The sequence below is a fragment of the Ammodytes marinus genome, assembly GCF_949987685.1.
Source record: "Ammodytes marinus genome assembly, chromosome: 12".
In the NCBI taxonomy this organism is placed as follows: domain Eukaryota; kingdom Metazoa; phylum Chordata; class Actinopteri; order Uranoscopiformes; family Ammodytidae; genus Ammodytes; species Ammodytes marinus.
This window is the reverse complement of record NC_137216.1, coordinates 19,003,801-19,017,590: the sequence shown is the minus strand read 5'-3', so window position 1 is coordinate 19,017,590 and position 13,790 is coordinate 19,003,801. Positions and strand designations below refer to the sequence as shown.

Here is a 13,790-nt window from a genome sequence, read left to right as displayed (position 1 = left end):
ACCCCTCTTTCCCCTCGGGGTTTGCTGCCACTCTCCATAATTTCATCAGTGTCCGAGGCAGATGCCGTGTGCATGTTTTCGGCTCCGCAAACCCTGTGCTGTCTGGAGACCTTGTGTCTGCAGTGATGAGCGGTCTCCAGTGCCCATCCACTTGGGAAATCTGAGATATTGATTGCCAGATTTGAATCTCTCCCTTTTATTTTTAGGTTATTGTTGAGTGTTTGAAATGGTATGGTCATTGGTTTTAAGCAGGATTACACAGTAGTAGCTGAGATTTAAAAAGCAAGTAAATTAATATATAATTTTTATTGTGAAGGATTTGAAACATACTTTGTATTGTGTTGTGAGATGCTGCATTTCTACAAAGCCTTAGAGAGGCCTTTTGTCTTTGTAAAGCCTGGGTTGCCTGAGCACAATAGTTAATGATCCAAACAATACCGAGATGTCACTTAATTTAGATGCTCTTTACCATCCATTTAGCGCATTGGCTCTTGAGTTGCGCCCACACAGAGTCAGTGTTTGTGTATATGTTCTTTCCTTTATGCTGAGTTTGTGATGAGTGTTCCTGTGGCTGGCAGTGGTTGGACAGCCCACGCAGACCTGACACTACAGCCTCTGTGTCACGCAGAGAAGGCACAGTCTCAAATACAGAAATATCAACAACATATATTTATGTTTTATAGTACAGCTGGATTAATCTAAGAAGAAAACATTGTCATCTGAACATTCACAAGCCACACTTACTGCAAAGTATTAATACACTTTCCCTTTTAGCAGATGTGTCAAAATTACATTTGAATAGTCTTAATATCTTTCATACAAATCATGACTCCAGGAAACTACAGTACTTCTCAAATAAATTACACAAATGGCTTGCACAGGAAATGTTTTCCATTTGCTCATTAGAAGTCTTAAGTAGCAGGTCTTAATTGATAATCACTAACCAAGCAGAATATTAGTTGATCCTATTTGGAGTTACTCATATGCTGGTAATCGTTGGTCAAAATATCCCATCATTCTATTACGAAAATTTGCAACCAACACAAAATGGCCTCAGTTGTTTTTCTTGTACACTAACAATCACTGGCTCAAAATGAACAACAATGCATTACTCATAAATAAAAAAGACCCACCAAAAACCACTGAAGAAAGTGGGTGGTTTTATTACTGTTGGGTTATTTTGCAAAGCTTAAATATGGCATGGTTGTTTACCCATTGGTAATAACATGTCATGCCTTGCAGTTTTGAAAGTGAATGCACTAACATTTGGTTAAAATAACTACTTCTGTGTAAAGTAAACCAAGTTCTGCGTTGGTGCTATATTGACCAAACCGGGAATGTTTTTGCCCACTGATGTTTAGTTTGTGGAAGGTGGCTATTCAATCCTCATTAAAGTGTATTTAAAGTGAAAAATAAATGTCTCCCCTCCCTAAGCAGCATTTGTTGAGGTCCCCTTGAGCAAAACACTTAACCCGAAATTGCTCCCCAGAGGCTGCCAAACATAGAAGGTCGTAATGCGCTGGCTAGTAACCAGGTGTGGATGTGTGTAACTAGATGAGTGTTAAACTGTGTGGTGTTGAAAAGGGCAAGCTTGCTCAGCAAAACCCTTCTTCTGTTAGGAGATCTCTGTTGGACTATCCAGGACTAGGTGGGATTTGAGTCGAAATGTTACCCTATGTCTTATTCCATTTTTATGTGGAAAGAATACTTTTGACAGAGTCAAGTATGATAACTTTCAAATATGAAGAAATAGAACCTCATTATATCACATTAGACCACCGCTTTATCTTTATCTTGACTCCATTATCAATTGCTTTAATATATTGTTTAATATCGCTTTGAATTGCCCACTGTGTGACTCACAATAGGCAGGCCATAGCAATTAGGAAAGAAAATGGAGACATAAAAGGTCAGCCTGTCATGTTCTCTCAGAGCAGCCCTCTGTAGACCGGCATTTCCTGTCAGACCAATCAATGACCCAGCCTTATGATTGGCAGGTGGAATTAGATGTGCTCCTTTTGGCAGGACATTTACCAGTTTCATGCACATGCATAAAAGCTTGAGGAGTCTGCATGCCTTAATATTGTGCAGTTTCAATAATCACTAAGTGAGAGGTGGGCTCCCTCTGTGATGGCTGTAGTCTTGTAGGAGAAGACACTGAGTGAATCTGCTATGATACCAGGCTTTCTGCGATGCTGCATGAGTCATTTATGCAGTTTTCTGAGGTCAGCTAGCTAGCTTCACTGATGAATTGCATCGTTTATTTGGTTTGACAATGTGTTCCTCATAAGATTATTTTTAACGTGGACGACATGAGACAAATGATCAGAGAAAAATCATGTTGCACACAATTTCAGTGGACATTCAGCTCATTTGGTACCTTTTTTATTTGTATGGTGCCTTAAAATAAAGTGCCAGACAACACAACATAATCCAATAATTGAGTCCATCCTGCAACTCAGCAAGCCGAGAACCGTGCAGATCTGTTTGTCCAATTAGTATCACTTTCTCAAGATGTACAAACTGAAATCTAACCTTGCTGCTTTTAGGAATATTATCAATGTTTTAAAGTCAAGTGTTAGCCTATGATATGTATGAATACCCATTGTAGTGCATGCTTTTTGAGTACTTTGTTTCAGTACAAATATATAAGGATTTCTTCCTCTAGCACAGATGTCAAATGTGGTCCTCTGAGAATGTGGTCCAGGGAGCTAATCCCTCAGTTTCCACACTTGACCACACTGTTATTTTTTATAGATTGTAATTACTCAAACGATGGAAAATGAAATATGTTGGAAAACCCAACCTTTTTCATCCTCCTCCTAATTTATGTCTGGTCGCAGTTCAGTAGACCTTCCAGTTATTAATTCAGTCAGGACATTACAAATATGAGTGAAAAGCATGCTACCTGCCTTTTTTACCCTCATCTAGCACAACAACTTTAAAGTGGGAGCACTCTGTTTCAAGATTGCTGACATACTTGACTACTTGACATCTCTGACAACTAGGAGAGCATCCATCAGTGGGTTTGTGAGAGTGTGCAGCTGTGGAATCACTGAAACATATGCTTTCTATTTTATCACAGAGAAAATGCCTCTGTGACGCATCTGCACCGATCTGTGCGCACCGTGAGGAATTGGAGCCAAACTGAGCTTTATCAGGGAAATGTAATTGAACTCTCTCTGCACGTTGGGAGTATTAGAATCAGCCCTGTCCACCATTTCAGCATCAGTATCCTCTGTTTTCAGCTCTGGTGGACAGTCCTCTTAATAATTACTGCTATGTGTCATGGTTTTATGTAACCTTGCCTCACATGTTTTAGTCTATTCCATTTCACAACATTGCCCATTGTAAAATAGCATCCCTCTCAGGAATATCGACCAAAACAGATTAAGTTGTCCATTCAAACTAGTCTGTGATTTATACTGAGGTCATTTATAATGTTTTCATTCAATGTAATCACGCCAAAACAGGGATCAGAATTATATAAACTACACAGTCCACACATTAACAACAAATTAAACCTTCATTACATTGGTTATATTCAATTAATATTTCAGCCGGGGCATTTGACTAAGAATTTTATTGTATTGAGATTTTTCTAAAATGCTTTTTTAAATGTTTTTATGGAATTAGTTTTGAAGATGTCATACATCTGTGTGCTTATCGCTCAGCACAACTGACTATTTTGAACCAATTGCTGAACCACAAATCATGCTTAGACTATTTGCGTGTTTAAATAAACTCACTGAAACTCAAATCCTACATACTGTTATGCTATTTATTACTAAAAGAAAAGGTGACAGTCTCTTAAGATAGAAGAAAAGTATGTATAAAAGCAAAGCTAATTTTATCAGCTCCCTAGAGTAAGGGTTCAGGTTAACACTCACTGGTACCAAGATATAACATATGCCAATGTATCAAAATTAATTGTAATTAGAATCCAGAACTCAATTCTTTAACAAAATGTAGCACATGGTAAATCAGTTTTGGACTTAATAGAATCATACATGATAAGAACCAAGAATATCTGCTCTGGTAAATGTGACCTTTACCTTACAAGCAAGTGGGTTTTAATAGCTGCTGGTTGAAGCTAAAAATAAACGTTGTCTCAATCAGGTGATAACATTATGATATTACATCCTCATCATGCAGACAAGGAATATATTTCCTTTATATTTACCTTGTGTTGTTGATGTGCACAAGGGGCAGCTCCTAATTCAACTAATCGGATGAGATTTGATGTGATATCATGTAGAGTCATCCCTTTTGTTTATGTGCTGCTGTAATTACATGAATTACATTGCAGTTTGTCAGGGCATTGTGATGAGTAACTGAAATGTGCTTTGCTCAGAGTGGGCCGGATGAATCTCTTAGTAGAGATGTGGTCAGGGTATGTCATGTAACCTAGCTAATAAGGTTCAGCTTTGCTCAGCCAGTCATGCACATCACCATATCACATGGAGGCTCAATGGAAAAAGGGAGAAGTTAGTGTCATTGTGAAACTTATATTTAAATTATATATTTTAGTTTTAAGATGATTTTTTGGCATATTTCATGCTTTATTTGACAGTATGGAGAGACAGAGATGAAATGGGGTAGAGGGAATGACATGAAGAGAACGTCCCGGGCCAGACTCAAACCCGCTTCTGCTGCAACAAGGACATTACTTACACATTTTATTTGTAAATCATGAGCATGATTGATAGGTGGGTTATAGTAACCCTAACCCATTAATATTAGAGTGAAACTGCTGCCATGCAGAAAGCATACTGTGTCTGTATTGCTGGTAACAATTTAAAGGTGTGTTAGAGTTGCATTTAACAATGTAACAGGACCTGCTAAAGAAATAATCAAGGCCATTCATTTTCCTCAGAAGCTTTTGTCTTTTTTTCGTAATTATATCAGCCTTTAGTAATCCATGCATCCATGGGTTGACCTTTACTTTAAAGCTTTGCCTTGGGCATATTGCCCTGTAAAACAATAACTGTGGAATATAAAACATTAAGCGATCTCCACTACCCTTTATGCGACTGGAGTCTCCTCTGACTAGTCATTCACTATTTCACTTTGCAGTAAATGTTAAATGAGTTTTAAAATTGTATTCTGGGTCGCTCTTGTGGAGCAGATGGTCAGACATGTTACCAGCTCATTCCAATTTCTTGTGAGTCTGATTCATAGAGGTCATGAGCCAAACAAGGAGCGTGGCCTAAAATGGAGAAAGCAGAATAGCTGCAAACCCTACAGACAAACTACTGTGGAATTCTAACTATATTGAAGGACAATTCATTGCACTTCATCTGACAGCCTTCTGCTTCAAGTGTATGGAGCAATACTGCAGTAAGAATCTGTATATAGGAAATCATTCATCAGTGTATTCTTTCTATAGGGGTACAGGAATGTATTTTAGTTTTAGTTCTAAGATGAGGACAGTTTAGACCTCATTCCTTGCAAACATATAACATATTGCTTTCTAGAAATGTATATCTATAAGGGAAGGCTCCCATTGCAATGTCAAAAGTTGTTTACTGGAGATGAAACACATCAACAAAGCTGTGAAGTCTCTTCAAAATTAATTTAACATAAAAAACCCTAATTTATTTGCTTATTGTGGTTGTTTTTCTCTGCCATAGACTGTATATTTTTTTTCAGCATCGTGATCAAGCAGACTTCCTTTTTTTAAGCAGTGTTCTATCTTGCAATCAGACACATGGAATGTATTTTTGCTGCATTTGTTTTTTTTCATTCACAACCTTATGGAAAGTTACCTGTGCATATTTTCAAAACATATCAATATGCCATGTGCATTACAATCATTACCAACACATTAAAGCAAATCTGACAATAAGTTTTATAATTAATTTTAAAATCTAATTTTTTTTTATCATTTCTTCTTTCCCCCTTAGAATTCTTCCTTGAGCTGTTGGAGAACACAGAGAGGTCCCTGAACGAGATGTTTGTGAGGACTTACGGCAAGCCTTACATGCAGAACTCTGAGGTCTTTGAGAACCTGTTTGCCGAGCTGAAGCGCTATTACACGGGCGGTAACGTGAACCTGGAGGAAATGCTTAATGACTTTTGGTCGCGGCTGCTGGAGCGCATGTTCACACTGCTCAACTCTCAGTACGTCATCACAGAGGACTATCTGGAGTGCATCAGTAAGTACACGGACGAGCTCAAGCCCTTCGGAGACGTGCCCAGGAAGCTGAAGGCTCAGGTTACGCGGGCATTTATCGCCGCGCGCACATTCGTCCAGGGGCTGTCTGTTGGCCGGGAGGTGGCCCAGAGAGTGTCTAAGGTAAAAGTTCACTCAATGGATTTTGAAGAAGAAGAAAAATACATTTACCAACTGCTTGCTACTGTCATTCACAAAAACCTTAAATCAAAACTACACTATTTGATTTTTCGTTCGGTTTCTATTGGAATATATACAGTACAGCATTTGACCTGAAATTAAAACATTTCAACAAGGGCTTGATTGGTGTGTCTTCAGCAAGCACACATCCCCCCCGCCCCCGTTCCTTTTCTTACTGCAAACAAGTTTCCTCCTGGATTCATTTCTGACTAATGTGTGCTCTCATGGTGCATGTCCTGAGGAAGTTTTTGGGCCCAAGGCTACTTGTTCAGGTGCCGTTTGGAAAACTACTATTGAAGGGTATGTGGGATGCTTAGGAGAAATGCCCAGCCAATGAAAAATCTGCCCTCACTGTTTATTGCTCTATTACCTAATATTTGTTCACCCAGTGTACAGAATCCATTAATCATGCTGTAGCCTTAGTATTCTGTTTGATGCGATGTAATCTTAATGCAGCTTCTGCAGTATATATCACACTGCCCTGGGAGGAGTGTGTGTAGTTTTGATCGTGGACAAAGTGAGATTAAAGGAAGAGCACGCAGCTAAGGCTTGGATTTAGTCACACTCAACAACAACAGGGCCACTTTTAAACGCCTTCGTATGGGGGTCACCATGCTGCAAATCCTCAGTCACACAGTCTTTTTGTAACAACTGTATTCATATCAGTTAGTTTAAGATTGGATAATCTTCAGTGTTATAAGTATTTATATGCCTGCAGTTCAGTATTCAAACAGAAGGCAATACAAATAAATTAACCGTCAAACGTCAGAGACTGAGGAGAAGACACCAGGTAGAAGACACTGCTGTTCTGTTAGAGTTCCACAGTTTGTATTGAAGTATAATCACCACGGTGTTCTCATTGAACCTATTGCCCCCCCCCCCCCCCCTCACCAGTATTGAGCCTATCTGTAAGTTCTCATTTGGAAGCAGCAGCCAAAGGAGGATGTGTTGTTAGTATGCGTTTACTGAGCTGCACTCTGCGTTCCTCGCGAGCCGGCATGTCCCAGCCTCACCTCTTGACATTTCAGTGGGACCTGAGATCCAGGTCATGTGTCTGGGAGCGCAGCCCTTTGATCCCCAGGGTATAAACTCATCACGAGGGATTGGGTGTAAGCATAATGGAATAAGACACCCCCGCAAGCGGTGTCTGTTGCACAGCGCCCCTTAAGATGTGACATCCATGCTTATTGCTGTCAGGATATATTGTGAGTTATAGTATAGTATATTTTTTACTTTTCTTTTCAACGCTTCAGAGACAAAAAAAAAAAAAAAACCCGGTGAAGCTTTGAGGAAGAAGTGGCTCGTATCGAGGGGTCTAAATCTCTCAAACAAAAGCTCATACTTATCCCAGATCATTACCCAAGCACTACGCCTGCTTTTGTTTATTGGAAGTGATTAAAATCTCATAATCATCCATGTGCTTAATTGAAAGAAAGAAAAAAGAATACCAACATCCGAATGCACTCCTAGAAGTAGGTTGGCAATAAATCGGAAAAAGGTGTGAACAATGTGGCAACATTATGCTGTGTTTCCATTACATAACTGAGCCATTCCCACAGGAGGAATTGTTTAATCAGTCGCTTAATGGTTTCTGTGTCAATAGATCTAACCCTTTTTTTATACTTATTTTATAAGAACATGCTTTTAGTTTGAAAAAGTTTGAAGTAAAAAATTTTAACTACTTCCACAATAAATATTATTTATAATGGTAATGATGATATTGCAAATAGTGTTAGCTCTTACATTATTACTCCCAATGTACAAAGAGCAGATCCCTGTCTATGTTGTGGGGCCTTCCTACCTGTCTGAGGTGTGATAAATGTTGGCAGGACTGTTTTTAAAACATTCAGTGTCGAGGTAGTGTGTGACGGGCCGTGCCAGTTTAGTCTGCGAGGTGGTGATGTGAGGGGTTTTGTGGCAGTCAGGAGGACAGGTGGTTTCGAGACGATTTTTTGGGAGTCTGGCTCGGGGGCTACAAAAATCCCTCCTCTCTATGTGATACTTACCATTGGGCTTTTAGAAATAAGTAGCGGTTCAGACGTCAGATGATTTTGCAGACCCGGTAAAGGTCATCCTTGTATTCGTCTCCTCCAGGCTTAAGAACTGTACTGAAATATCCAACCAACTACAGCGAAAAGACGCAGTCGCTCGCCGCCTGCCAGACTTCAACCACATTCCCTAGAGAAAACAACCATAATGAACCAATCTCTTCTGCACCACACTTCACTGTCTGTTTTACAATTGACTTTTAAGCTGTTATTGCTTGTTGTTTAACAGCTTTGGTTGGCCAGGCTCCTGCCCTGTGATCAGCCAATTCCACCGGCAAGCCTGATCTCAGTGCTTGGCAAGGCTCTTTTTTAGCCATTCAGTTCAGTCCAACATATCTGTTTGTCACACACAATGGGTGGGGCTTTGTTGTACAATGGCCCTCAAGCATGCAGAGATGTGTCCTCTTTTAAATCTGTTTAAACAATTATACTAAGCAACATTCCTTTTTACTTTAACAATTAGAAATATGGCATTATTTAAAATAAAAAAAACACTTGCAAGTGCTTTTCCTTTGATTTTATTGAAGGCCACATATATTATATCCCCCCAGCTATTTTTTTTCTCACATATTGTTTAGCCAAATCAGACATAGGCCTACCCCACATGATAATGTGCCATGTCTACAAAGCCCTCTTACAAGAGACATTCTACACACACACAATAATGACTGGGTTAAATCCCAATGGTTCTGGGTCAAGTTAACCCACTATCGTGTCACTGCTATATTGACCTACGCTGTGTCGATTTCTAAACCAGTAACCTTTTACATAGCTGCTGCTTTTTCCCTGCTGTTATTCAGTAACTAAGAATATTAGCTGAGTCTATGGTTGCCCAGCAACAACACAAATATCCCTGCCCGCTTTAAAGGCACCAACAAGAATGTCAAATGAAAGACCAAACGTTCTGATGTTTTTCACCCCACTGTGTGATGAGACAATTACTTTCATTTTCTATGCCGAACTCATGCAACATTCAACTGTCTTTGTGTGTGGCCTGAGTTATCTTCCTATACCTCATAGTAAAGAAGCCTGTGATGTTGTGTGTCCATATTCTTCTGCATGGTCATGTATTCACACAAGGCAATGAAATGCAATGGGAATTTCTCGTCTTCATGGTCTTTACATTGCGTTAGTTTAGTGGAAGCTTTTCTCCAAAGGAAACTTACAATAAGTGCAATGATAGAACATGAGCTAAATATCATCAAAAATAGTTGGTGCATCTCCTCTACCAAAATAAAAGGTAAGTTTGAATGACATTGTTTGTAAATTTGACATTAGTAAAGGCTTGGCCTTGGATGTTTAAGTAACGGGTGTTGTAATGTAATCGTGAATTGTGTTTTTTTCAGTCTGGAATAAGCCGAATAAGCTGCTTGTTGGTGGTTCATTGAGCACATCGAAAGTGCACCATGCTCTATAGAAATGATCTAATACAATCAGTTGTATAGGTCACACAGTCAAGTTTGTATTTGCCAACTGAAATATATTTTAATAGTAGCTAATATGCGGTAAAACAATCAGTGATACAATGTTGCCATTCGCTACATACACAACATACACATGTTGACTGAATGCAAAACAATTAACAACATTATTCAATATGAATGTGATTGAATTGACTCTTTTAACTTCTATATTGAAAAAGCTGTCCTGACTGCTGTCTCCACTGTTGTTGCAGGTAAGCAGTACTCCAGCATGTATCCGGGCCCTGACCAAGATGCTGTACTGCCCCTACTGTCAGGGCATGCCAGCAGTTAAATCCTGTAAGAACTACTGCCTGAATGTCATGAAGGGCTGCCTGGCAAATCAAGCTGATCTGGACCCAGAGTGGAACCTGTATATTGGTAAGTCTTTTCAAACATTACTCCAGGCATGTTTATGTGAGTTCCCATCATATCAATTCGATGTTTTCAGATAGAGGTGGATATATGGAGAGAAAATAAAAGTATCGTACATCGTATGGACACACAGAATGATATATTTGTAGATTGCATTTTTTTATTTTTTTGTTGTTTACTTTTGTGGAAAAGCTACCACTGTTTGTTGCTTTGCCCAGTGTTACATGTTAATAGTGGGCTGAAGCCAGTGAGTCATATGAATGACTGTTTAAAACTGTACTGAGAAGAATGGAAGTTAGACAATCCTTGAAGCAGCAGAATGGAGTGTTGATTGGGTGAAACCGGCAATAGCCTCAAGAAAAGCCTCTGACATTACAGGGAGTAACTGCATGCGTTCCAGCTTATATCACTAATATTCCTTTTTTTTTAAATAATTTATCAAACAGTAAGCATCTTAGTATTGAAACATAAAGGCTATAGGCATTTTGATGCTGATGTTGTATGGATACATATCATATGAGAAACTTAAAACCTAATGGAGAAACGTATCCACCACTGAAAACGTAAGATAATATGGAGGTTAAAATACCATTGAATTTACAGCACCGACTGCTTTCTACTTTATATATATCTTAAATATCTTCCTGAATTTATGTGGATTAGGTTTCCCTTTCTAAAATTTCCAGGAGGTTAAAGTTCACAATTAGGTTTATGTAGGTATTGAGTTTCTTCCAGAGTTAAAATGATTTCTGTCTTTTATATGCTTCAGTAATAATCACTTTTGTTTGGCCTAAGTGAGCTATATACAGTATATAACTATAGAAAAGCATTGTATAGTGTTTTTTTCTTTCACTGATGAGATAAATCAAATGTAAAAAATACAGCTCGGGTCAAATTCTTTAGCTTAAGTTTAAGTCTGCAGGATTACAGAAATAGGTGTGTTATGTTGTCGAGTTGGACTTTCTATTTTAAGAGTGGTTACAGCTGGTGCTGTGTTGTTATCATGTGTTGACAACATCAGTTCCATTGACACATGCCGGGCCCCTGGGTAAGAAGGGGGCTTTATTTGTCATTCTTTTATCAACATTTTCCTGCATACAAAACAATTTTATTCATGGGATGCCGCCCTCCTGCTGGGCTAAATGGTGACTTTTAATAGGGCAGAAGCGCACCGCGGGGAGGGTCAGATTTCGCGAGGAGAAGTTAAACGGCAACTTGTTCATCTGTGAGAAACAAAAAAGTACAAACATTAATTAAATATTTATTTCGTATTTCATAGAGCTCCGTACACAGATGAGTCCTGCTGTCATTTAAAAAGGCTATCCCTGTAGGATTGAACCTTATAAAGCTGTGACAGTGAAAACACGGTTGCTGTGAGAAACGAGGTTCTGATTGTTGCTTGCTAGCCTTCTGCAAATCTCCTCTACATTGTAATGGTATACTGTAGTTTGCATGTTTACAAAGAAAATATCGGATCAGTTTTTACACACAATTTTTTTCTTACCTCTTGCTATATGCCAAATATGATCAAATAAATCTTTTAAACATAATTTTTTTAAACACTTTATAATACTGTGAATATTGCACTTTCTTTGGCCAACATACTTTTGCAAACTGTACATCTCTTTGATTTGTTTGCTTTATCTTCTCCAAGCACTTATATACACAGGCACATTACGTACTTACAAGAGCATTATTTGGGTCAGACTAGTGTGTGTATTTAGATGTCTGTTGGAGAAACATTTCCAAAAGAGCGTGGTTGAGATGTAGTTATTTAATTTCTTTTAATCCCCCAACATCCTGACCTGCTGACCTGACATTTGTTGTGGATTCTCTTTAAAAATGAATGCTCTCATATCATGTTCACTTTTGGTGTTTCAATTCTCAGTGACATTTAGATGATTTTCTAGAAGGTTTTCCTTTTCCCCAAAGATGCTCTAAATGAGTTACAGAGTTGATAGTTGACCACTACGAGGCAGAAAAACTCACAGACCACTCATGTTGAATCTGCTTATCAAGTGTACGTAAACGAAGGCCTTATTATGCGTACATCCAGCAGATTCAGAGCACCTGCCTGAATGGACCTCCAGTACTAACACCCCTTTTCAGTTCTTGTTTTGTCATCCATTTCCCAACTAAACATTTGGTTTGATTTTTTTTATCCTTGGCCTGCTTGATGTTCGGCCTTCCACTCCGTTGTTATCTTTGGCACTTGGCCATTTTAACGCTGGACCCATAGTGTGCAACCAGCTTGTGTAAAGGCTGTGACCTTGGAGCCGCTGCACAAAGTTTGGTGCCAGGCTTTGTGAGCGCTACTGGGACTATATGGACCAGCGAACCAAAACAATCAGGCTGAGAGCTGCAAAGAGCTTCTGGGCGGAGAGTTGAGAGTTACAAACATATTCACATTGCATCTTCATATTTGTTTCAGTGTTATTATCAAAAAAATAGCATTCATTCTAGCTACATTTGATACACATACAATATGTGCATTTTGTTGTATTAGCAATGACCACAACATAATGCATTATGGGAATGAGGAGTAAATAATTTTTATTTTCTCAGTAGGTATTAACACAATTATTTGTCGTTCATCAGTTATCGTAGATGTTGTGTACGTCGTTTGCCGAATACTGCAGTGGTATGATAAGTCTCTCGATCGTTTAATTCTGTATATACTCTGACAGGCAGGAAAGAGCTACATTTATGTTTGTTTGCTGTGGATACATGCATTCACCGACGTGGAATTGAAGGCAGATCTGTTTCACAAATCATCCGTGGTGACCTAAATGTCACCACGTGTCAACAAGCACAAGGCAGAGCAACTGCAGTGCTGCAAGGCAAAAAAGGGACAAGACTGAATAATGCCGGCATGCGTCACGTTGGAAGAACGTTCTCCCCTTTTAAAAGCTGAGCTGTTAGTGGAGTGTAAACACAATTTAACCAAACATAGAGTACATATGCAGATTTCAGTGTGCTCAGTCCCCTATGTTCAGACTACTATTCTCATATGAGGTTGCAGCAAATCACCATGCAGCCACAAGTGGGAATAAAAACAAACACTGTGCTGAACACAGTAGAAGCAGTGACTGGTGCAGAGTCCAAGGGTCAACCAGGGCACTTGTAGTTTGGATGTACATGCCGAAGTATTCTAAAACGGAAGAATACACATTTAATTAGAAGTGTATACAGTTTAGTATACACTTGACATGGACTACCATATTCATTAGCTTTACTTTGGCCTGTGGAAACCAGTGTTAAGGGCCACAGCGCACATACAATATGTTTCATTACAGATTTTAATTTAGCCTTTTCTGTTGATCAATTCCCTGAAAGAACCACGGGCTGCCATTTGATCTTCCCTGAAACCAGGGGTGGGCATGTTGGAAATTTGTGTTATGTGTGGAGTTGACCCACATCATTAAACTTGTGATGTCTCTTCTAAATAATTCAGTCAAAAAAAATGGATAAAACTGCATAGCTGAGTTGGCCCGCTGCCTTACAGTAAGGCCTCTCATGAAAGCAGGCAGGATGAACCATCTGCGTTTGACG

General features: G+C 39.1%; 1 protein-coding gene across 1 annotated transcript in view; it reads left to right on the top strand.

Moving 5' to 3' along the window:
- The window catches only part of LOC307258300 (glypican-6-like), an 85,508-nt gene that overhangs the window by 27,984 nt on the left and 43,734 nt on the right, over nt 1-13,790 (top strand). Inside the window, exons 3-4 of the mRNA XM_080037800.1 lie at nt 5,907-6,298; nt 10,079-10,244. Of these exons, the coding sequence (XP_079893926.1) occupies nt 5,907-6,298; nt 10,079-10,244 (558 nt within the window). The remainder of the gene's footprint in view (nt 1-5,906; nt 6,299-10,078; nt 10,245-13,790) is intronic.